The following is a 25,511-nucleotide window of genomic DNA, read 5'->3' on the forward strand; positions in this document are numbered from 1 at the left end:
ACACAGTGGAATTATTAATCTGTTCCTGGGGGTCTAACGAATACAGAAACAATTTTTCCCATAAGAAATAACTAAAATTTAATTAATCTGTTTCCAACTCCTAAAAATAGTACAAATATGTTGTTTAAATTTTAATGAGGAAGTTCAGTGGATTTTTTTATTTGTTAATAGACTATTAAACTAAGCCAAAAAAAATCATTTTTGTATTTCTGAAATTACTCCGCACATGATGTCAGGGATTCTTTTCTGTTTTGTTTGTTTTTCTGTCAGTTTTGCCGACTGGTCCGTTTACGGTAAGTAAACCGGATGTTATTCACGCTCTCTTATCATTGGTTGATTCATATGAACCAGTGACGTCGTTCAAAGTAGTTTTTTTTATTAAAATATTTTTTTATAATTTTTTTGTACATTCTCAAGAAACTTTGAGGAACAATTTAATGCTCTAATTTTTAACACGCACAAGAAAACTTATTTGTATCCAATTTCCCATAGGGATGAAGTTCCTCATTTATCTTACTAGATAGATAAACACAGTATTAGAAGTAGAAGAGGAGAAAGGTCAGTGTCAAGAACAAGAGTTGGTATCGATTAAAACAAAACAGCCAATAGTAATTCCGATACTGATCACGGGATCACGGCATCACAGCGCCAGTGATGGCGGTGGGAGTGACGAGTAACAAATATAGGGGTTATGAATATACAGGATTCACAGTATTTATGTTTATTTTTATGCATCCCAAAGAGTAAAATTTCATTAAAAAATTTTTTTTTTATTTTATTACATTAACCTTGAACAACTGAATCTTGCAACAACTATTTCTGATAAGTTTTGTAATAAAAACAAAAGAATTATTGGTTGATTTTACCTTTAGATACTTGTTGGTTGATACAGAATGGTATCCTACGGAGGTCCAGGCAATAATCTCTGTTTTGTGTACCATCCCACCTGTAGCGTAACAGGTGTCCCTGTGTTGTGCAAACCATCAACTCCGATCCACTTATGCAGGAGAGGCGAGTTATACCACCGTCCCATACTAGAATCTCCTTGTCCTGTAATACATTACGAAAAATACATTGTAATTAACTAGAGAAAATATTAATTATTTGAATTACGCAACTGGTAATAATCATACGCCATAGTAATAATCTCATTTACCAATTATCAATTTAGCATTTCTTCATCGTAATCATCATCAAACCCTGATCCGCATTTGATGATGCATAGGGCACTGCATTGGAAAAGTACATGCAGTGTATCTTGATCATGAGTTACAGAAAGGTAAGATACGGTTCAGGTGGCCAATCCAGGGGGCAAGGAAATATTCCAGTGTAAAACCACCTTATAATCAACATTTTCTTGTTAACCCTCCTAGGAATCGAACCCAGGACCTCAAGCATTGTAGGCAAACACGCCAACCACTACACTATGAGGTGAGTTTTTTAAAAGACTTCTCTTCAGGATTTTTAGCCATCGATTTAAAAACAATATTTTTATTATTACACTATTGGCATACAACAAAAAACTGTACTCTTGGGAGCCAAAAACTCATTTTGGGACAGAGCATGGTAACAGAAAGGCAGTTATAACAAAAAAACAGACATAATAATAAACATTCTGGTTCTATTTCAAACACAGAACTGTATTCTTCATCCGCTTGGACACAGATATTAGCATTTCTTATTTGTATTAAGCTATAAACATTAGGAAATTTATTGTATATATTTTTTCAAGCTTATTATATTTCATCGCCATTCGGGCAAGTCAATAACCTAAAAAATATAATTTTGAGAAATAGCAATTTGAAATTTTGGAGACCAAGGAAAAATCATATTTTTGTGTTTTGGAGGTTTTATGTACACAGCATAATTCATTCATGTCTTTTTAATAAATCCCATTCATAACTTTTTCCCTCTGATACATTAAAAAATATCTGGAAGGTTTTTTATGAAGCAAGGTTTGAAGTGACTTTTGCTTGTTTATAATCTGGACAATACAAGCTATAAGAGTTAGTGAAAGGAAAGAAATATTATAATTCATTATTATTTATACACGGTTTTTCAGGGCCAGACCGTGAAACTTTAGAGGAGCATTCCTCATGGTAAGCTTTATAAAAAATCCTAGTAAAAATTTTCAACGTCATTTAAAAAAAATGTAATCCCAAAATGTAGTCAATCCTTAATTTCTCGGACAAGCAGTCCCTCCACAAACCCTTACTCCTCTCCTGCCCAGCCGCTTCCCTTGTCCGCATATGGTGCGTATAGCTTTGTTGGCCAAATACGTTTTTATCGCATTTTTTTTGTCGGGGAGGGGTAGGGGTTTGCGAAAGGGATGCTTGTCCGAGAAATTAAAGATTTACTCTATTTTGAGATCATTAAAAAAAATAAAAAATTTAAATGACTTGTTGGAGAAATTTTATTAGGATTTTTTTAAAGCTTAGCATGAGGAATGTTCCTCTGAAGTTTCGCGGTCTGGCCGCGTATAAGATATGCTTACCTAAAATAATTAATTTTTTATATAAAGTTAATTAAAAAACAAAAAATTGGGATTTACCCAATTTAAAAAAAACTTAATTTCCTTAGTGTCGCTTTCCTACGTCATTTTATGCTTCGAATGGCATTTTTAACTTTAAACTGTAATTTTTAGGGTTAGAGACTTTTGCCTGAATGGTGACAATATATAAACTATTTTTGACTGAAGGACCTTTTTATACATTTATGGATTCATAATTATTCCAAATTTGAGGATTCAAATATCACTCCACTTTTGTTTCTGTAATAAATTACAATGAATTTCTCATGAGGAGCTAACTCTTTTTATTTGTTTGACAATATTTTTAAAACCCATGTCCACAGTAAATAGGTAAATATTTTCATTCTGACGATTCACAAATAACCTTGTTAGAAAACAGGAAACAAGTTTTAATATAGCGGGTTTTAACCTCGGACCTCGGATTCGTGAGTCTGCAACACTACCACGAGATGACAACTCGTCTCCTTGGAAAGAAGTGCTGGGTTTAATCCCCCAAGGGTTCTCCAAAATTGGTAGATTTTCAACAAAAATGGCGAACAAAAAGGGCATATTTTTTTATTTGATTTGTTTTTTTTTAAGAATTAACTTACCAATACAATTTGGAGTGGAGGAATAATTTCCTTAATAAAAAGTTCTGCGGAATCTCTTCTAAGATTAGAAGTGGGAGGGTCACACTGCTGGTATGCACTGATGTGCCCCGGTATCACTTCTATGTTATATAGAATAAGGTGACCTTCCGATGTCTGATTCCACATAAAACAAAATACATGAAAATTTATATTTGAATCACTAGCTTTGTGGTTATTCATTACGTAATTAAATTAAAATACATTTTTTTGAACCACTTATTACATATTTAATCAGCAACCAATTTTGCTAATCTAATTTGATGAAAACAAGTGCAAATGACCGAATTTTAACCTCCCTCACTCCATAACTCCACGAAGTACAAAATAATTCTGGAAATAAAGACTTGATTGATTAACTCCATCATATGTACTAGATTTAGGTAGACACTGTTAAAATTATAAAAGAGGATTATATTCACATAGTAGACCAGAAACTGGTAGGTAATGAAATAAATAATAGGTGGTCAAAAAATGTGTTTTATTTACATAATAGAATAAGACTAATTAATTGAATAAATGTATTTATTTTGTTTATTTGTGAGCATTTTTAAATCAACCGAATATGGTTGGTAAATAATAAAAAATTAGTGTACTAACATAAAGGACATAGACAAGTCAATTATAATTATGTAATTGCACATAAGTACTGTGTCATTATCATTGCCAAACTAGTAAGCCAATAAAAATAGAAATATCAACAATTTTAATATTTATGCAATAATCATAATTTCAAAAAAGTGTTCATTTTCAAGTAAATCACCTCAAGACACTGTACATAAAAAATATCAAAACCTTTGTAGCTGTTTTTTAATGATTTGCAGACAGGAGCTAGATTGCAACAATGTAGATTTGATAGGAAGAGAAGGCAAAGATCCTTCTAATGTATTTAAAGAAATGGAAAAAAATATTCTAAATAAATCAATTGATTGCACATATAGATAAAAAATTAAACACCAAAAACCTTTTACATTTATTGATTTTAATTTTTAAAAAATACTATTGAAAATCAGAAAAATTAGAACAAATGAAAATCAAAAGTATTCTAAATTCGAATTGTATTTTTTTCATTAAAAATTCTGTTTTTAAGATACTATTTACAATAAGATAGTGACTTACAGCGATACATAGCATACTCGAGTCTGGTTTCCACTCAACGCTGACATTTTTCCCTAATCTCAAAAGGGAATCCGGAGATCTTTGGCTGAATACAATCGGAACACAGGGCTAAAAGAGAAAATGCACAATAAAATAGTGTAAGGTAAACTTACTATTTTGTAATTCTGACATGAAAACATATTTGCAGTAACTGACAACCACGATATTAGATTGCCGGTGTATGTTAAATAATATTCTAGACTATTTGAACGGGTAGTACAGTAAAAACTCTTACTTTACTAAACCAAATCACTATTGTGTCTTCCGTTAATACGGCAAATAATATTTTGTCTCTATTACATACGACTTGGACAAAGGGTTTTCCATTTGACCCGAAGGCGTCTAGAGTTTTTGGCCATCCGATCGGAAAATACATTTCAAAATAGTGAATACACACTAAATAAACATGGTTAAAAAAATCAAAACGCTGTCACAACCCAATTAATGACGTTATAATACAAAGATATTTTAGTAAATTTCATACGTCCGATGTCTTGTCATAAACAATTTGTAGATTTTTTATTTTTTGAGGTCTTGTCTTGTAGGTACCAAAATAATATTTTTGTTTCAAACCCATAATCAAATATACTCACATTATTTGCATTTGGCGCAATTGATCAGACGGCTAACCGTGAAACTGGCGTCGCGTTCGATTCCCAGCAGTTTCAATAAAAGTTATTTTTTTTCTATTGACCCAAAACATTTACCTGAGTTTTCTGGACTGGTATTTTGGACGCTTGCACGTGATTTCCGTACTAATAGTACGCTGGCAAAGAAGCAAAGCATCCGAAATCGCACCCCTGGTGAATTTTTACAACTTCCTTACATATACTCACTTCCTCACTTGCTGACATGCCTCTAATATAAAGGTTTAGCGTGTTATTTCTTTAAGAAAAACAATAGTAGTGAAATGAAAAATAACAATGTTCATTTTTTTTCAATAAAAAAAATGCTATTTGCTTCTAGGTAGAGGATACGAATTAAGTAAGCATTTAAAAAAATGTATTTCGAATTGCTCAAATACTGCGTTTCGAAAAATCATTTTTCATCAATAAAACACATCGCGAGAAATAAAACAAAATATTTTTAAAAAATTCATTTTTTATTTTTTTAATCTCGTAGGTATCTTGCGCTGTATAAATTCAACGCCTTGTGAAAGCAATATATTGAATAGATTTTAAAACTGTGGTTCAATTTGTTTTTTAAACTCATTAAATTTATTTTAATTGTTATTATTGAAACATTTAAATATTTTATTTACAAGCTGAAAAAAATGTTCTAGAAAAACAAAAGTATATAGTTATATAATATTATGCCGTTATATTCATTGAATTGAGCATAACATACAATAATTATTTTATAACACTCGGTTCACCAGTGTGGATTGACTAGCTCTCCCTAAATTCAATAATTAATAATACGGGAAAAGAACACTAGATTACAATGTACCAAAAATATTTCATATACTTAAATATAAAAAAAACTTATCAGGTTCAAGAAAAAGACGTATGCTGAAAATCTGGGTTTTAGAACGTGTTTTTTTAATGTTTTTCTTTTTTATTTGGACAAATTTTTATTTTTCTTCGTGTAACATATTTTCGATGCATAGGGAATACATTTTTTTTTCTATCGTCATAATCATTTTTCTATGTTATCGAATTTAAGATATTATATTATGTATATATATTAGAACTTTACTATAAGCACCTGCTGACAAACTGCATTTTATTAGGGCTTGATATTTTGTATTTTAATTTTTATATACTTTTTTTATGTTCCTTTTTTTCGCCAATCTTTTTTCAAAAATACTTCATGTTTGTCGTAGAAACTAAAATAATCATTTACTTTAGGCCAGTTGCACCAAAAAATTATACGTTGAAAATAGTTAAAAGTTGAATAATTTTTGCGTTTTCGTCAATGTCTTACTTTTTTCACATTTTGCCTATTTTGGCGAAAATATAACATTTGAAATTTGTTTTTTGGAGCAACTGACTTCAACTCAAATGCTAAAAAGCAGTATTGGAAGTGTGAAGTTGAAGGAAAAAAATATCAAATTAAATTTTCTCGAAAGTAGTTGTAGGTACTTCTGTCTGGCAAATATGTGTATAAATACTTTTTTTAAAAATCCGTACATAATAAAATAGTGTGATATCATATTTTATGTACGTGAATAGATGATGAATGCTTACAAGATTTACAAAGCAAATAAATGCAAAAGCCGAAAAAGATCGAGTGACACAACACGCTACGATAAGTTTAACTATGTCGAAAGAAGAAATAATGGTTTGTATAAGTAGTACAAGGAAACGGTGCAATAGTACTTATCCCATGAAGAAAATACCTTTTTGAGTCATTTTTTTTCATTTTTAATTTATGGGTATTTTTTCTACTCAGTTCTACTTTTTTTATACTCTTTAGTTTTGGTTTTTAAACTCTCATTGTAGCACTGTCCTCTGTTTTGATTAGCTACTTACAATAATATTATGTAAATGCAATAATACCACAATTAATAAATATATACTTTTTACGTTGGTAACATTATGATGACATTTTATTTAATATCTATGCTTTTTACCTTCATCTCTAGTTTATGGTTCACGTGTTTGCTGTTTGCGTTTTATCAAAGTCAAAAACGCGAAACGAGATACAGATTTTAACAAATTATCATTTGTATTTGATGCCGGTGCAGAAAAAATAAAATGTCAGACGACAATCGAACACTGCTTTTGGACATACTCCGTCCATATCGTAAGGCTGTAAGTTCTACCACTTTAAAAGCTAGCGTAAATTCAGCCGCTGCCAAGTTAAACTTCAGTGATGCTGCCGTTGGAGAAGGTTAGTAAATTGTAGCGCAGTTTCTTCATTACTTGAATGAAAATTCCCTGTTTTTTTACATTGCCATTGAAAAAATGTGGTGTTTTTGTGCCTAAACTGCCAGTTTTATAAAAATTGCAATTAATTTCTTCTAGGATTCGGTAAAAGGAAATCCAATTATGAATCTGCTAATACCCCCTTAAAGAGATCCAGGTCAGATTCTAATTCCAGTGCAAGCGCTCCCGTCGTGTCTTCTCCATGGGAAATGAAGCGACTCAAAGCCGAACTTATTGAAGCCAGGGGACAAGTAAGCTTGTACAAAGAAATTGTCATTTTTGTCCATGCTTTTGGATTTTACATAAAGCCAATTGCACGACGTTGTGTTCACATGTAAAAGTGTCGCCAATCAATCTAAGTCGGTTGCAGCTACTTCTCACTTGATGATCTAAAACAAGATCCGTATAATCATTTCTGCAAGCTTTTAGCTTCATATTTGTGCATGCTTCGGAATTCAAAACTAACCCGACCCGCAAATTGCATATAGGCATTGTGAAAAACATTGAAATCTTTGGAGCCTCGTTGAGCACTTTAAAACAAGGTTTTCTAGGTGTTCTAATGTGCAAAAGTAAACAACCTCAACATTGTTTGCTGTTAGGAGTAAAATCCATGTGATTCCAACTGTTTGTTTTCATTTCGTCAAATATATTGTAAGGAAAATGTTGAGAAACATATGAGTACATCACGTCGACTTGTTGAATCGACGTGCAGATGTAATTATTACATTGCTTTACTAAACTGTAATACTGGCTTCTTCAAAATAACATTTTCAGACGAACAGAGGAATTTATGAACAGCCACAAAATTTTTCCTCAAGCGAGAAGACTTGTGGTCGCATCTTGTTCACTGGTCATGGCACTGCAGAAATGCACCGAAAATGCACATGCAGTTATATGGAGAGAATTACAATGAGTTGCTGTCTTATCCAGTCCAAGGGCAAAACCCATCCCGTTATATTGTTTATTCATTTTTTTACTTTTGAAATTATCTGCAAGTCCCGACTTATCACAGATTTTATTTCTAGCAAATTTATTTATTTTTTTAACACTTTATATACATATACAATATACATACATATAAGGGCGGGCAAACTGCCATAAGGCAATTTCTTCCTACCTACCCAAACCGTTTAGTTTAAAAAAATTACATGTACATAGACATATTGAATCTTATGATTTTATACAAAATTAAAAACAAAGATTATCTAAAAAAATATATAAAAAATTAACACTGTACTATGAAGAGAGGAGAGGGGATAGGAAGGAAAGGAGAAGGATAAAAAAACAACTTAAATATTTAGATAGTGACATTTCAATCTTGATTTAAATGTAAATGAATAAAGGGCGTCTCTAACATTGTTGGTAGATTATTCCACAATCGAGCAGCTACTACTGTGAAAGAGGAGGAAGAAAATTAAAGCGATGAAAGGTTATTAAAGGGGGTCTCTCGTTACTAGAACGAAGAGATAGTCCGTTTTGTGAAAGAGGTTGGAAGAGCTCAGTTGAGGCATGAACAAGAATATGAAAAAAATGGTATAGGTATTCACTGTAAATTACCCTAAAAAATAAAAAAAATATTTTTTGCAACACAACAGGGCAGGAGGCCCAATTACAGTGGGGATTTACAACACAGAACACTCAGGATTCACATAAAATTTTTGTGTTCTCACCATTAATCAAACTGAGAATCTTCCGTGCGTGAGTCAAGCGTCTTGACTGCTACACCGCGGAGGCCGCCTTGAATACTTTGATATCTACGAAAATATAAATATGTACTCTCACATCAAATTCAGTGGATTAAATTAAATTTACATTCAATGTCCATCTCTATGGTGAAATGTGATATTTGATTTGTCTAGATTGCCAGACTGGAGTCCCAAATACAGCACCAGCAGTTGATTCGTAAAGAGACTGAAGTTTACTTTGAAAATGAAAAGAAAACGTTTATTGATGAAAGAAAACACAGGGAGAAGGCGTTCTCAGAAATTCAAGAAAGGTTACAAGTTGTACGGGAAAGAGAAAACGAAGTGAAGGAGCAACTGTCGGAGGTTTGTCAATGCTTTTATTATTTATTTCTAAATCTGGACATATTTTACTCTTTTTAAAAAAAATTTTTAAAAATTTCATTAATCTTATAAGAGCACAGATATGTTTTGTAAATATGCTATGTTGATAACAATAGGGAAGTATCACTTTTTTTTTTTACAATTTTAAATTAACTCATGTGTGGCTATGCGGTAACGGATGTCTACCTCGGGTAAAAAACATTTAATAACTCTCTTATTTTTTTAAATAACCAACTCATATTTTTTGTAATCCTTATATGGACTTTTTTACACCAAAATAAAGAAACATTTTTATAAAAAATGCACGGGCTTTTTCTATAAAAAACAATTTCTTCATTTTGTAAAATAAATTAAAACAAACGAAAGAGATGCCAGTATTATAAGTGGTTTATTAAATTTTATAAGAAAGAGCACGAGAATATAGCATATCAGAAGACCGACAAGGACACTATTCATTAGGGGCGGAGCTTGAGTGACCGAGAAAACAATACCGAAAGAGCACGATACAGAATTATACCACTTGTGGGACAGAGAACACATCAGTCGCGTGAAGTTTTTTGTAGTATACTGAGCTGACGCTGTATTTAACACACCGTGTTCCCGAAATGTTTCTACAATTTAATCACAATTTATCTGATTTAAATTATTTTTTGACAATTCTTGATGGAATTTCATTGTAATGATGTAATATTTACATACATTTACATATAAGTTATTGATCAAAAATACTTGGTACACTTCCACTCATTTCCACACTTAAGATAATATTTTGATTTCTATAAATCATCCTTACATTGTATAATATTCGCCAGTCTGAAGATGTCCATTAGAGGATGAAAGCGCTAATTGGTCAAACAAATAAGTGGAAGTGTACCCAAGGAAGTGTGCAAAGTTATTTCATTTAAAGTGTTCAAAAAATTTGTTCGTAACTAGTTTTAAAAAACGTGTTTACGTTGTCATTTTTGTGTATGTTTAATTATGATTTGATTATATCACGTATTACGTACTATTATTTTATTTCTTACAAGTTTTTTTTGCTATTTTTTTAGGTTTTATTTCAATATTATTCTAAGAATATGTTTTAACAGCGTTTTTATTTATTCTAATAAAATCTAGTATTTATTTGCAATAAAAATTTGATATTCTTTTTTGCATTCAAATAAGAGTTGTATTAGCATAGCATACTTTCTAGTCTCCCGGTTGATCTATTTCCGCTAAATTCAGTCGTAAGTGTAATTCGGAATTCAGTCGACAACCAGACGCGGGCGGCAGCGCTTGCTGGCGGGATTTTAAAAGGAATGAACACAATTTCTAACTTTATTTTGCATAAATATGCTTTAATTTTATATTTTTTATGTAACATCTTTGAATAAAGATCATTTTTAACACATACCATTGTAAATAATTTGGTATTTTAGCTTACATTTCAAAATATCTCGACTTATGCTTGTGGTCACATTGTGTTACACCACCGGCTGCAAAGGGATTATTCAGCACAGTCTTTTAAGAGTTAATAAGGGTCTATGAAATTCTATTGAGTAAAAAAAAATTTTCTACTATATATTAGTAGCATAAAAAATATTTTTAAACTTATAATTTTGAATTGAATTGCATTGGCCACGTCCCTAATACATCACGATTTGTGTAAGTTTTGGAACTTTGTGACAGCTTTGGCAGCTTTATTTCCTCGATTGAACGCGAATAGAAGGAGGTGTCGAAAATGCTCACTTTCGTTTATTTGACATTCCATTTTGAGCAAATAAGTTAAACAAATTAATAATTTTCACGATCGATTTCCAAAATTTCATCCCCATATTTTTACTGTTAAATGTACGAGTCTTATTGAATTGAATTTGTTTACTAATTTAGATGAAACGTAACATGGACGATTTGCATAATAAAATGACAAGAGAGAAAAAAGATCTTCAAAAAGAAGTATCAGAATTAAAAACCAAAGTAATCGACTCATCAATTATCAACAATGGACAGCTATCTGAATTAAAAAAAGATATTGAAGAATTAACACAGGTAAAATTAGATACATTGCCATTTGTAAAGATTCAATAATTATAATTTATTTATTTACTTAAAGGCAGCTTATTACTCATCAGCAATTTGTTAAAAAATATTTTGGAATGCATTTAAATTAACACCAATATAATGTTACAAGAGAACTTTCAATGCATGTACTTCACTTGATACAATATAACGTGTATTATAGAGGTTAAAGGATTTGCCTACCATGCAAGAAGTCGCGGGTTTGATTACCGAAAAGGTTGGCATGATGTATTGGTTTCAAAAGGTGTTTTTACACTGCAATACTTCATAGTCCCTGGACTGGCAATTGAGCGCAACACTGACCACCCTGATTGCAATGCAGTACCCTTTGAACTATTAAGTGCGGGCTTTACCGGCTAAGATGCTTGATTCAAGCATGGATGGCTCCAGGTTCGATTCCCAGTAAGAACACTAAAATTTATGTGTTTTCTCAAGCCTGGTTATTTTGTGCTATTGGACCCACTGGCCTGTTGTGGTTTAGCAAAATAATTTAGAAACAATATCTCTTGTGACATAACTATTTCACAATATAATATTTGTTTAAATTGCCCTGTGATTTAAAAATATATTTAAATACATATTCATTATATATATATATATATATATATATATATATATATCTATACATACTTTTAATATTCCCATTAAGTTTTATACAAAAAAACTCATTTTAGGACAATAATATGGGACTCATTTTGGGACAACCTTATAACTTATACACAAATAATACATTGCAAAATACAAAACCACTATGAATTTGTACATTTAATACAATTGAGTGAGAAAACACACATATATACTACACCCTCATATTAATATACACATGTGAAGGGTATACCCGAATTTTCTTTTCTATAATTCTAATTTTCTATATATATATTTTTTAAATTGTAGTTTATCAGATATAATAAATATTTACCGATTGTTTATTAACCTAGCTAAATATGTCATACTACAATGTAAAGATGTAATTTTTGTTAACTGGTCAACTCAATTCAGGATCAGTTCTTTTCACCATCAAGATGATTTAATATCTTTTAAATTCCAAAGGCTTTGGAAGCATCCCAAAGAGAAGCAGAGACATATAAAGAAAGCCACGATCGGGCTGTCACAGAGTCTGATAGAGCCACCAAGTTACATGTGGCCTTGGAGAAACAGTCTCTGGCCATGCAGCAGGCAGAGGCTCGTGTTCGAGACTTGGAGAGTGACAAGGAGTCCTATAAAGAGTGGTTGGAGCAAGCCAAGGTAATTAAATTTGTTATTGCTTTTACCGAGTCGATGCTTCTGGTGTGACAAAAATCAGTTTTTAGAAGGGCATGCTTTAATTATACAAAAATGTATTTACTTGTATTTTGGAGTCTGCTTGAGGAAAATAAAATTTATATTTAAAGCACTAATTTTTTGGTTAATCATTATAATAAAATAACTTTGTTTTTACCCATTTATTTTTTTTACCGAACTTGGCTTATTAGCTCGATATGTTTCGATTTAATATTTAGTAAACACTGTAAAAATAAAATAGGATAAGATTAATTAGTTAATTATACCTCGATAAAGAAGTTTGTGTAGTTTTGAAACTGGTTGGTAGAAAAAGAAAGTAAGGGGTTAAAAACAAAGTTGTTTTATATTTATTTAATTAAAATGAATAACCATAATAACTTATTATAATGAATAAAAATACATTTTTGTTTTGATAAACAAAAATACATTTAAAAAAATTAAAACTATGATTAGCTTATTTTTTAAAAAAATGTGTTTTATTCCGAAAGACAAAATGCGAAGTCTTATTCCAAAATAAAGTCAATTTTGTTTTTTTTTTATTGCTATTTGTAAATAAGGATGCAGGCTGGTTTAATCTTAAAAAATATTTATTTATTAATTTCACTATTTTAACAATGTACAAAATTTTTTTGGCTGAGACATTCAAGTGTGCCAAAATTATGCAACCAAGGCCCAGTTGTATGATCATTATAGTCCTTAAAATGTAACATGATTAGAATGACAGTTGTCAGAAAATGTGACGACATAACTTTGTAGTAACATCAAAAGACTTATTTATATTGACACACGAAAAATCATTTGTATCTGGCGTGATAATTAATTTTTTTAATACAACGCTTGAAACATAAATCAACATTAATATATAAAATCAGCTTTAAAACTAAAATAAACATAATTATTAACGACGTTCTTACAAGGTTACCTCATTTTGCAAAAACGTTAGAGATGGGACAAATTGATCAATGTAAATTGATCGAATAAAAAAATAATTCACTTGATGTTGTTCATGAAAAAAGTATAAATGTCTCATTTTTTGGTGAATAATTGTGTTAAACTCACTACAATAGGCTTGTTTTTGCGTTTTTTATATCAATTTTCGGAAACAGAGTTTTATGATTGCATGAAATAACTGATAAAATTGATTTGATCAGTGATTAGTAATTTCCCATCACTAATGAAATTAGTTTGACAGCTGTCATTCTAATCAAGCTATATTTTAAGGACTATAGTTATTGTTCAATATATATATAAGCAATACGTCGTTAATATTTTTTAGGGGACTTGCTTTTTTTTAAAATATATTTTTGAAATATGTCGGTAGTCAGGTGGCAGAAGGGACCATCTGTAATTTTCAAAAATGTTCAGGAGAGCTGAAATACGTCTCATTTTCAAGACTTTAATCCACAATCTAAAATATTTTAGTGTTGCTTTCCAATAAGAAATTACCATTCTAAATGACGCTGTTGTTTTTTTATTCTGCGTGTATTTTCTGAAATATTAATTAAAACTTTTGAAAACTTAAACATAGACAAAAATACAGATGGTCCCTTCTGCCATCTGACTACCGATGTATTTTTCATGTACTTCTCAACCAAATATTGTAAGTGCCCTCCGGGCATTTATAAATAAATAAACTGTTTTTTTTTTTTTTTAATTTGTACACGATGTAAAATGTACATTGGCGGGCTTATTGCCAAATGGCAATTTCTTCCAACCAACCAACCAATAAAATAAAAGTTTAATTTATATAATTCAAGTTACAAAACATATTCATTAGAAAATGAAAATAAAAAAGCTAAAGATATAACAAGATAGAAATAACTGTATTTGTATATTAATTACCTTAAATCAAAACTATGATTATGTATACGTATGAACGTGATACATATTACATATCTTTATTATTGAAAATTCTGACTTATGAATACAAATCACATGTCAACTTTTGTTTTTTTTAGGTATCCCAGAAACGGTTAGGGTCTATGCCAGCTCTGGAGCGTGAACTCGATTCCCTCCGGGCCGAGTTAAGGAACCTTCGATCTGTTGCTCATCGGAATCAGATGCTTGAGGAGCAAGTCCACGTGCTTAATACGAGAATTAATTCTCTCCAGCCCGTGCACCAGAATCTATGTGACTTGCAGGTTTATACATATACAATCTCTATCTCTATTAAGATGTCTATCTATGTATGTATGTATTTATTTAAATGATATATTTCGAGTTTGTACAAATGTTTGTAGATAAAAGATTGGATTTTACCCCCTAGGGAGTTATTAAGATTAACAAATTACGACAGAGATGGAGAAACTTTAGTGAAGGAAATATGGAAGTCTCGGCAAAGTGTGAAGTTGAAAAAAACATATGGATGTTTTGTGAATGTTACACAGTTTGTAAAGTGGCCACTTAAACCAGCCGATGACAGATTATAAGCCCTATAAATGCCTAGACTTTTATACTTCCTTCTCAAAAATGTTCTTCAACTCTGTTGTAATTTGTTAATTTATTTAAATGTTCAATCCAAGAAGCAAATGGGGGAATGCAAAATGAACCTACCTTCTCAGCGCGATTTTCACAAAAATGGCGCTATATAAATTATTTGACCATATATATATATATATCTAGAAAACAAATAAATAATCAAACCATGTCGTGTTCCTCTGGTAATGTCGCGTACTCCGTCCGAACAGATCCGAAGCTCAAACCCTGCACTGCTAAAATTATAGTCCTTAAAATATAGCTTGATTAGAATGACAGTTGTCAGCAAAAGTGAGGACATAACTTTGTAGTAACGTGTAAGCAGTGATTTATATTGACACGAAAAATCATTCCTATCTGGCATGTTAATTTATTTTTTTAATACAATGCTTGACATATAAATCAACATAATTTTATTTTATTTTTATTTTTTCAAGAATCAATGGTACAAGTACCTTTTACATTACATACATACATAAGTATTTACAGTGGAGTATATACAGTAACAACTTTTTCAATGCTTACTTAGAAAGAACATAATTAAAATATTGATTCCACACTAAAATGTTTTACAAGTAATTGTTTATAAGCTGGAAATTTCAATAAAAATATGTCACCTAAATCCGAATGTTTATTACCCAGCGCATGTAGACGCTTCAGTACTGAATTGCTAGAATATATTGAGCTATGATTGTTGCAGTGATAAAGTTGAACTAGCCTAGTCACTCTAACTGGTACTTTAAAACCAATGAGGGCCAATAATTATATAAAATCAGCTTTAAAACTAAAATAAACCTAATTATTAACGACGTTCTTACAAGGTTACGTCATTTTGCAAAAATGTTAGAGATGGACAAATTGATCAACGTAAATCGATCGAATTAAAAATTATTCATTTGTTGTTATTCATGAAAAAAGTATTTAATGATTTATTCTTTAGTAAATAATTGTCTTAAACACACTATAATAGGCTTGTTTTTGCGTTTTTATATTAATTTTCGGAAACAGAGTCTCATGTTTGCATGAAAAACTGATAAAATCGATTTGATCGGTGCATGATCAGTGATCAATAATTTCCTACCACTAGTGACATTAGTTTGACAGCTGTCTTTTAATCAAGCTATATTTTAAGGACTACAGATTCCTATTTCCTAGCACAGTTATTTGGAACTAAGTGAAAAATGACCACATAATTAAAATATTTGGGCAAATCCTAATGCCAATATTTATTTTATGAAAATCAGATTGTAACCATTATTTGTAATTTTTTTCCACCACAACAGGCCGAGGGTCTCAATTACAGTTGTGAGTTGTAACTTCAAAGCAATCACTTCTTTTTATTATGTATTGTGATCTCATCGGAAATTTAAAGCAGTACCCCCTATATGTGAGGCAACTACGTCACAGGGGCCGCCGAGTAGCCGCACAGTATTTGCACGTGCTAATGACAAGTACCTCAATTTTCCTTAGATAAAGTACAGCGATATGGACAGGGAAACAGAAGAGTGGAGGACAATAGGAAGACAGTTTGAAGCCGAGTCTCCCCAACTCCTGGCTGGTCTGGTAGAGCGCCTACAGCAACGAGATCTCACTCTAACAACAATCAAGGTGGAGGCTGAATCACAACTTGCCAGAGCTAAAGACGTAAGTTTTTTTAACTCATTGTTTTATTAGCGCAATATAAAATAGCCGATGGAATGCGTATGGGAGCTCTTTAGTGGAAACATCGGGCTACCATTTTACAATGATTAAAAATAATCATAATTTGATCATTATGTATGCAAATCTTTATTTGCAGGAGTTGTTGACCGCCAAGCACGAAAGAGACAAGGCTCAAACAAAGCTGACCGATGTTCAAAATATACAGAAAGCCCAACAGAGTCTTAATCATCGATTCCAGAAAAAGCTCTTACTAGGTAAGTTCATTATTTGTCTTCCCTTTTCAGTTTTGCATATTTGCTGATATTCTAATTTAGCAAAAATGTAGTATTTAATTACATTTTATTTTCGGCACAGTCAGTTAAAATTGAGCATAGTATTAAATTTGAAAACTTGGTTGGGCAAAAAGTAACATTTTCTTCCAAGCTGGAGCAGTGAGCTTTAAATTATAGGTTACCATTTACAGAAGCATTATTCAGGATTACATAATTAAAATAAAATTTTAAAAAGTAAAGATTTTTATTAACGGGAGTAAAAAGACCATCACAGGATGTTGACTTTCTTGTTTTTTTTAAATGCCTATAATTTGAAAAATTCAAAGCTCGGATATTTTTCAACATTTTTCTCATAACAACCATGACATTTGAGGGCATTGGAAGGGAAGATAGCAAACTCCCGTTTTGGTATTTTCGAGAAAAATAACAAAAACTGCTACACTAATGCCAAAGAGAGTCGGAAGCTAATTCAATGCATTTTTAATGAGTTTTTAGTATTTGTAAAACGAAGAACAAACAAGAATTGTTCATTTTAATATGCAAAGTACTCAAAAACTAAATTATTTCTTGGAGGTTTTTGCCTGTGCTTCCAACTTATGGAGTTTGCTACATTTGCTTCTCATCCCAAAATTCTAATGTGACGTCACATGACATAAGTTACTTGTGGTTCAGAATAATCCTGTGTACATCTACATTTCTTTTCCAGTACTCTGGAGTTCTTTTTTTAGCTTTCTTTGAAGTCACGGGACTAGCGAGACATTCCATATTTACGTTTGAAATGTTATTTTCACTGAACTTAAACTTAAAGATACTAATAAATTAGCTTTAATAGGAACACGAATTCAAAAAACTTCTTTAATATTTGTACGGGATGGCCATTTTGAAAATTTAAATATCTAACCTGTCATTGGTTGAATAAAATGGCTAATGGATATTGCTGTTTGCTTCCAAACACTATTTTCAAACCATCAGAAGTGTAGATGTTTGCGGTTGGAGTGTTGAGGAGCCTCTACACCAGTCGGAGCGTAGACAGAAGAAACAGCGTTAGATGTTAATACAATTATTTATTTCCCATTTAATTATAAATTAAATAACTAATAAAAATGATGTCGGACAGAGTAACGTCCGTAAGAGAGTACTGAAGAGATATGTAGTGGTCCGTAGAACGTGTCCTCCTTTTATACGTTGGATTCCTTTGTTCCCTGGTCTCCCACTACGACGGAGGGAAGATAATGTCCTCCCGGGCATTGGACTGACGAACAATCGAATTTGCGTTATCAGCACTTAGGTCAGTGCTACCCGCCTGGATCGAGGCGAGTGTTGCGAGTATCGATTTCACATTTGCGCGCTTTGGTGTGTCGCTGACCTGAGTTCGATGCTCCAAGTATGATTTTAAACTACATTTGCAACTCAACTCATGATTTTTATAAAAATAAAGTTGATAAACTACAGAATGACATCATAACCAGAAAAATGTTTTTTTTTGGGGGTTGCTATTTTTGCTTCCAATGCTCTCATTTGTTTCCCCTATCATTCTTTTTTGGCTTGACGTTGACTTCTGTAATATACTGTATGTATTATAATAAAATAATGGAGAATATACCTATTTATTTTGCGAAGTTATTCATTGTTGTTTAAGTTTAATTGGTGGATTATTGGTAATAATTGTTCAAGTTAAAAATGAGTAGGTATTCCGCGTTCTGTTGTCAGCAGGTGAAGCGGAGAGATGATGTTGTATTCACACAAAACCATAGAAAAAGAAGCCGTGTATATACTTTATTGCTCATATGTATTTATGTACATGCAGGTACAAATTTTGGAAAAAATTATAGCTTAACTATAAAAAAGTCACCGTTCGCCACTGGTGTCCAGGCAGATGCAGAATACAGTTATGTGTGTGAAACAGAACCAGAACCCCGGGATGAGTGTTTTTGATTTGATGACTTGACAAAAATCCTGAAGTCAAAAGGATATAAGTCCAACTCGTGTAGTGGTTGATTTGTTTGCCTACCATTACTAAAGGCCAGCGTTCGATTCCTGGCAGGTGGACGTGAAATGTTGATTTTAAAGATTTTTTAAACTGGAATATTTCATTGTCCATGTACTGGCACCTAAAGCGTAACACTGTTCACCTTTCCTTCATGTAACAAATGATTAATATACGCTGTATTTGGTTTACAAATGGAGTGCCCTATGCACCACTGTATGTGGAAATGGTGATGATGAAAATTCGCTACTGAAGTAAAAACTGTGTTTTCTCTCCCCTAAAAAAAGTGAGTTTGGGATTTAGTTTTATCAGTTCGGCTGACAATATGACGGTGAAGGAATACAAGATTGGGACTGCAGCCACGCTTCTTCGGATCCGCGGGATGGATTTAAAAAATATGTAATCATATTGTTTGCAGTGTCTCGGGAGAGGGATAGTTACCGTCACCAGTTGGACTGCTACGAGAAGGAGTTGACCGTGTCCCTGGCCGGGGAGGCAAGTGCAGGAGGCACGGGGGCACTGCTGCCAGGCCGAGTGGAGACGCTGGAGAAGTCCCTCCAGGGCTACAGAGACCTGGTGACCAAAATGGAGCAAGACATGCTAGCCTACAGTAAGTAATATTTCGCACTCCAGAAGTACACTGTTGTCAGTCTAAATTTGGCTGTTGTTGAGTTGTATAACCCCATTTTTTTCTCTTAGGAGAACGCTCAGTATCTGTATGATTTTTTTGAGCGAGATATATCACAAATTTCGATATTATATTATGTACAATTCGATATTATGTACAAATATAAACATAGATAAACTAACTGTATTACAAAATAAAGCCTTTAGAATCATTTTGAAAAAAAACAGATATACGAGGGTAAAGTCGATGGTAAATGAAATGAAATTATTAACATATAAACAAAGAATATTTTACAATACAATGATATTTGTTCATAAAATTATAAACTCTAATAAAAAACAGAATTTTGGAAAAAAATTGATCGGAACCAGCATGAATCACAATACTAGAGAAAAGAACAAAATTAGACTTCCATTTAGGAAAAAGGCAAAGTCACAAAATTCAATTTTATTTAAAGCAATTAAAAAGTATTACGAAATGGAAAAAAATATTTATGAAGAAAAAAACATATCAAAATTTAAAATAATGGTCAAGACATATGTGATAAACAATTTATAAATTAAATATATTTGTAATGTTATTATTAGAACACACATAACAATATGTATGATATGTGTGCCCTACTTTAAGATTGAAATAAAAAAATAAAAAAAATATTAAATAACATTTAATAAAATGTTTGACCACGAAGTTAATACTTTAAATATAAATAACAATACACTAATTATTTTTAAAAGTTATACAAAACATAATCACAAATTTGATGATCCCAGGAGCTGACAGCACCCCGGCCCTCCAAGATCAGGTTTCCAGACTGAAGGATGAAGTGGAAAATGTGAAGAAGGACAATGTCATGCTGAGGACAAGAAAAGATGAGCTGGAGATGCAGTTAGAGAGTCGAGCCCTCAAGGGAGATTATGACCCCACCAAAACAAAGGTGAAACATTCTGTTTCCATTTCTAATGTTCGCATGAGGCTTTTGGTTTGATTCCCTGTGAAATCACAACACTTAAATGTGATTTTTACCATGTGGGTTTCTTTTTCCACATCCACTCCCAAGTGGAGAATGTGGGCATCACCAGATGCATCCAGGAAACTCTTAACGCCCGCCAGCACTCTCACCTCCTCGCATGTGGATCCCGTGTCCCTTGGTTCCGCCAAATAAAGCCGAAAGATTTTCATTGAAAACCTTCCGGGATGGCCTGAGCCCGCAGGTGTGATCAAGACGCAACTCTAGCTAAGACTCTCCTGAAGCATCTGCAGCACGTGTCCAAGCCAGGTCCACCGCCGCACCCTCAAAACGCTCGTATGGGAGCCTGCTGCGTGCATTTTTGGACTTCTTGTATGGAAATCGAACCGCCTTATATCTAATATTCTCCTCAAGCACTTACTCTGAAAAATCAGATGTTTTGTGTTTTGAGTTTTGGTAAAGAGCCAGGATTCACACTCATATAGAAGTACTGGCATTATACAAGAGTTAAATAATCAACATTTCGTTTTGGCCGAGTATAAACTAGATTTTCAGACAGCACGCATCGTTTTAAAACTTGCTCCAGCAATTCCTAGGGCTCTTTGTAGATGCAACCATCATCAGTTATGTGAACTTTCAAGTATTTAAAGTTGTCAACTTTCTCAATCCTCTGCCCATTATTACAGAGAGAATGCAAAAACAAACACTCATACAAAACTGGCCTTAGTTTTGCATATTATGATTTGTAATGCTTCATTTTGTTGTTTTACAATGTAATATTATTTGTTATAGATTGTACACTTGACACAAAATCCAGCAACAAAAGCGCAAGAAATTTTAAAGCTGGATTTGGACAAGGCATATGCTGAGGTATAAATTTATCATTATAATACTAATATTTAGTGAAACTTAGACAAAAATACATGGATATTTCATTGAAATGTAGTTTGATGTGAGACTGGGATATCCTCCAAAAGTTTCACATTCCACCAAATTATAATAATAATTATGGGTAACTTATATAGCGCCATTTTCGTAATGTAATACCTCAAGGGCGCTTTACAAAGTGATTATATAAAGATATAAATTTAATTTTAACTTTTTAATTTAAGAAAAATAATGTACTTTTTCATATTACTTTTCCACCACATGCTAAGAATTTATTCAAATGATTTAGAGAACAAGTGGGTTTTAAGTTTCTTCCGAAACATCACTTCACTCTCACAGTTTCGGATTTCTGCTTGGGAGAGCATTCCATGCCGAGAGCATTCCAAATCGATAATCAAATTGAATTATTCCATATATAAATTTCTCTTTTTAAATACTGGCTTGCCTTGTTAAATGGACAAATACAAAAAAAGCAAAATGTATCTAGTTCTTTAGTATGTCCTCGATTATGCCGGCTGTAGCCGTCAAAGTGGTGTCTCTCATTTAGAAAATAACGGGTATAGCCTACGTGAATCTGAAGTAATTATGTGATAGAAGGAGATATTGTGTCCATATAAAAACTGTCAGTAACAAAAGGGTCCCAGTATATTTGTCAAATAAGATTTACTTTTAACCATCAACTCGGTCCAACTCGGTCCAATTAGTAAAAAAAAAAGTTATACGTGTCCATATGAGCGAAGCCTGTGAGAAAAGTGTATGCGAATGCGCTAATAATAAAATTGGATATTCCTAAAATATGCATACATCAAACCTATTACCATTAAAAAGTAGCAAATCGTAGGAATAGTTATGCTAATAAACCATTATTATTTTTATGAGCAGCCCCGGCGGTGAAATGGTTAAGAATTTGCCTAAAGTATGAAGAGTTCCGGGTTCGATTCTCGGTGAGATCACAATAATGAGGAATTTCAGTATTACGGGAAAATGTGGGCATTAAAAAGGAAAAAAGAAAGGCGTAAAAATTAGGGCATTTAATTGTATGGTGAAGTTTCTGAAAAATGTATGAAAAAATGAATAAAAATGAACTCCTTTGAATGACGTCACTAGTTCTTCCGAATCAACCAACGATAGGGTGTTGTGATAGATTTTCGGTTTACGGGAAGACATTCCACCAATCAGCAAAACCCACCGAAGAGAACTTGTGACGTCGCAGACGGAGTAATTTCATAATCACACAACTTGCAACAAATTTTTTTTTTCAACTTTGATTTAGTTTGATAGTCTATTAACAAAAAAAAACCGCAGAACTTCCTAATGAAGAACTTCAGCCCTACGGGAAATAGGATACAAAAAATGTTTTCTTGCGCGCGGTAAAAATTAGAGCATTAAATTGTATGGTAAAATTTCTTAAAAATGTACAAATTTTTAAAAATATATTTTAATAAAAACGCACTACTTTGAATGACGTCACTGGTTCACATGAACTATCCAATGATATGAGAGCATTGAAGGACATCCGGTTTGGTCACCGTAAACGAACTAATCGGAAGAACAACCTCTGATGTCACACGCGGAGTTATTTCAGAAAGGCAAAACTTTAAAAAATCATAGCGCTGATAATACGACACATAAAAATTAAAAATTTGGCTTAGTTTAATATTCTATTAACAATTTTAAAAAAATTAAAAAGAACTGAATTTCCTCATTGAATGTGATTTTTCTCAAGCCTCGGTAATATAAATAAAATAATATTTTTATCTTGGTGGGATGCATTTCTCTCATTTTAGTTTGTTGCTAGTTCATACACATAACTTATTTTTTTCTTCTGCTTATTATTTTTTTTCAGATTTTAGAACTTCGAAGAAAAATCAATAGATTAGAACAAAATGAGTTGGAAATAACCCAAAAGTTATCAGAGACTATCCGAGAAGGAAATCCTAAATCTTCTCAAGAAATCGACCAACTGAAGCAAGAAGTAGAATCTAATAAACTCAAAGCACAAAGGTACAAATATATTATTACTGTTTGGTTTGTTCATATTTTTTTATGTGCAAAATATTTATGTATCTTTTTTTTCAGGGTAAAAGAAGCCCTCATGAATTCCTTACAAGAGTATAGAAATGTATGTTATATGCTTACGGGATATAAATTGGATCGAATTAGTTCAAATAATTATAGGTATGTTGTGTTTTATATATTTATATCTTCCTACCATTAACAATAATCTTTGAACTGACATTACCTCTTCCATAGTGCAATGGTTACTATGTTGCACTAAACTATTGATGTGGTTCCTAATGAAGAAGTTCAGTGCTATGGGAAATTAGATATGAGAAAAAAAAAATCACGCTGTAAAAATTAAAGCATTTAATTGCATGGCAAAGTTTCTTGAAAATTTAAGAAAAATAAATTAAGGGTTCTAGTAAAAATGAAATGCTTTGAAACGTCACAGGTTCATGATATAATATCCAATTAGTAACAGCGTTGTTCTATGTTGTTTTTGTTGATTTCCAGTTTCCGGGTAGCAACTTTTTAAAACGTATAGTGTTATTTGAAAGCTACGGGATTCTACTTTTAAACGGCAGCACAACTCGCCGACGACTACTAGTGACATCATAAAAAATCATAGCGATGATAATACGGCGCATAAAAATAAATATTTTAAAAAACCATTGAAGATTCCGCATTGGATTCTTGATTCTTCCAGTTTTGCCATTACACGTTAGATTAAAAAGTTATACATTTTAATAATCATACAAATGTAAGATTTAAATTGAGTTGTGGTCCCGTGGTTAGTATTGCGAACTCACAGATCCTTGGTCCGAGGTTCGAACCCCATTCTATCACAAATTAATTCCCATTTTCTAGCAGTGTGTAATGGCCTCAAAAATATAAATATTTGACTAAATCTTATGAACTCACATTTCTTTTCCTAAAAAAATAAGATACCTAATACATAGCAAAAGGTGAAATACAGTGATTAATTAATTTTTTTAATGCTACCTAAAATTGAGAACAAATAATATTTTCATAACTTTGCTCTTGTCTATGGACAATGTACAGATATAATATATTCTTGTCTGTACTGTTGCCTTACCTCAGTTGACTATTATTCACCCCTGTGATTTAATAATTTTAATATTTGTTCAAAATAAAGTTTTACACTGTAATTTTTCACTGTCCCTCAGCTTAAATTCAAGTAACAGATAATTGAGATATGTCGCATTGGATGAACCAATGTATTCCCTTACTACATTTTTAAAGCTCTAATAAATATATTTTTAGAATGAATTCACTACTGCTAAGTGGTCAGTTTTTGTCTAATGTACAGTGTGCAACCCTGACATATAAGTAAAAAAGTCTAGAAGCTATTTATGAGTGCCATATTTTACAACTAGGAGATATACATGGATATGGTTTCTATATATATGTAATTTAATATTCATTTGTATTTTTCTTTTCTAGATTACTTAGCATGTATGCAGATTCACCGGATGAATATTTAAGTTTTAAACTGACTTCCGATGGCGGAATAGAGATGGTTCAGACTGATTACTCAACACAAATAAAGGACCTTGTAGACTTACATTTACATCACCAGAAATCTATTCCAGTATTTATTAGCGCTCTTACATTTAACTTGTTCAACAAAACAACAATGATATCCGAGACTATGTCGCAGTGATTTATTTATGTTGTGTAAAAACAATGTCTTGAAACCCCTTCAATAAAGTTCTCCATAAATTATAATTTATCAAAGTGTTATGAAAATATTATATTCTCAAACAATTCCGCTTGTACAGTAAATCTAGAAAAAATACAAATAAAAACAAATACTTTTATAATAAACAGTATAAAGAAATTTTGAACTCTTGTACCTACATATTGTGTATAATATCTACTATGTTTTCATCAATGAATAAATTAGTGTGCGACACACCAAGTAAAAAAATAAAAATCCAGGGGACAAATAATTATTATGCAATTCGTTTCTTAACACTTACCTAATTTAAAAATTAATAATATGTAAATATAATAAA

At 31.9% G+C, this 25,511-nt stretch overlaps 2 protein-coding genes across 3 annotated transcripts in view; one reads left to right on the plus strand and one right to left on the minus strand.

Annotated features, from left to right (window-relative positions):
* The window catches only part of Rich (Guanine nucleotide exchange factor subunit Rich), a 41,417-nt gene extending 36,644 nt beyond the window's left edge, over positions 1-4,773 (minus strand). For both annotated transcript variants that reach the window (XM_088228220.1, XM_088228219.1), the window contains exons 1-4: positions 4,550-4,773; positions 4,276-4,383; positions 3,121-3,273; positions 867-1,050 (exon numbers count right to left, since the gene is read on the minus strand). In XM_088228220.1, the coding sequence (XP_088084346.1) occupies positions 867-1,050; positions 3,121-3,273; positions 4,276-4,383; positions 4,550-4,690 (586 nt within the window). In that variant the 5' untranslated portion in view covers positions 4,691-4,773. The remainder of the gene's footprint in view (positions 1-866; positions 1,051-3,120; positions 3,274-4,275; positions 4,384-4,549) is intronic.
* Positions 4,774-6,880: 2,107 nt separating this feature from the next.
* On the plus strand, positions 6,881-25,429 carry Mad1 (Mitotic arrest-deficient 1). Its single transcript, XM_088228200.1, has 14 exons — positions 6,881-7,149; positions 7,284-7,435; positions 9,044-9,232; positions 11,120-11,278; positions 12,359-12,553; positions 14,548-14,730; positions 16,535-16,708; positions 16,863-16,980; positions 19,404-19,595; positions 20,387-20,550; positions 21,376-21,453; positions 23,318-23,475; positions 23,551-23,649; positions 24,937-25,429. The coding sequence occupies exons 1-14, from the start codon at positions 7,014-7,016 to the stop codon at positions 25,154-25,156; spliced, it is 2,217 nt and encodes a 738-aa protein (XP_088084326.1). The 5' UTR covers positions 6,881-7,013; the 3' UTR covers positions 25,157-25,429.
* The last annotated feature ends 82 nt before the right edge of the window (positions 25,430-25,511 follow it).

Source organism: Micrasema longulum, unplaced genomic scaffold (genome assembly GCF_059751315.1).
Source record: "Micrasema longulum isolate JH-2025_06_02 unplaced genomic scaffold, ASM5975131v1 h1tg000570l, whole genome shotgun sequence".
Lineage (NCBI taxonomy): Eukaryota > Metazoa > Arthropoda > Insecta > Trichoptera > Brachycentridae > Micrasema > Micrasema longulum.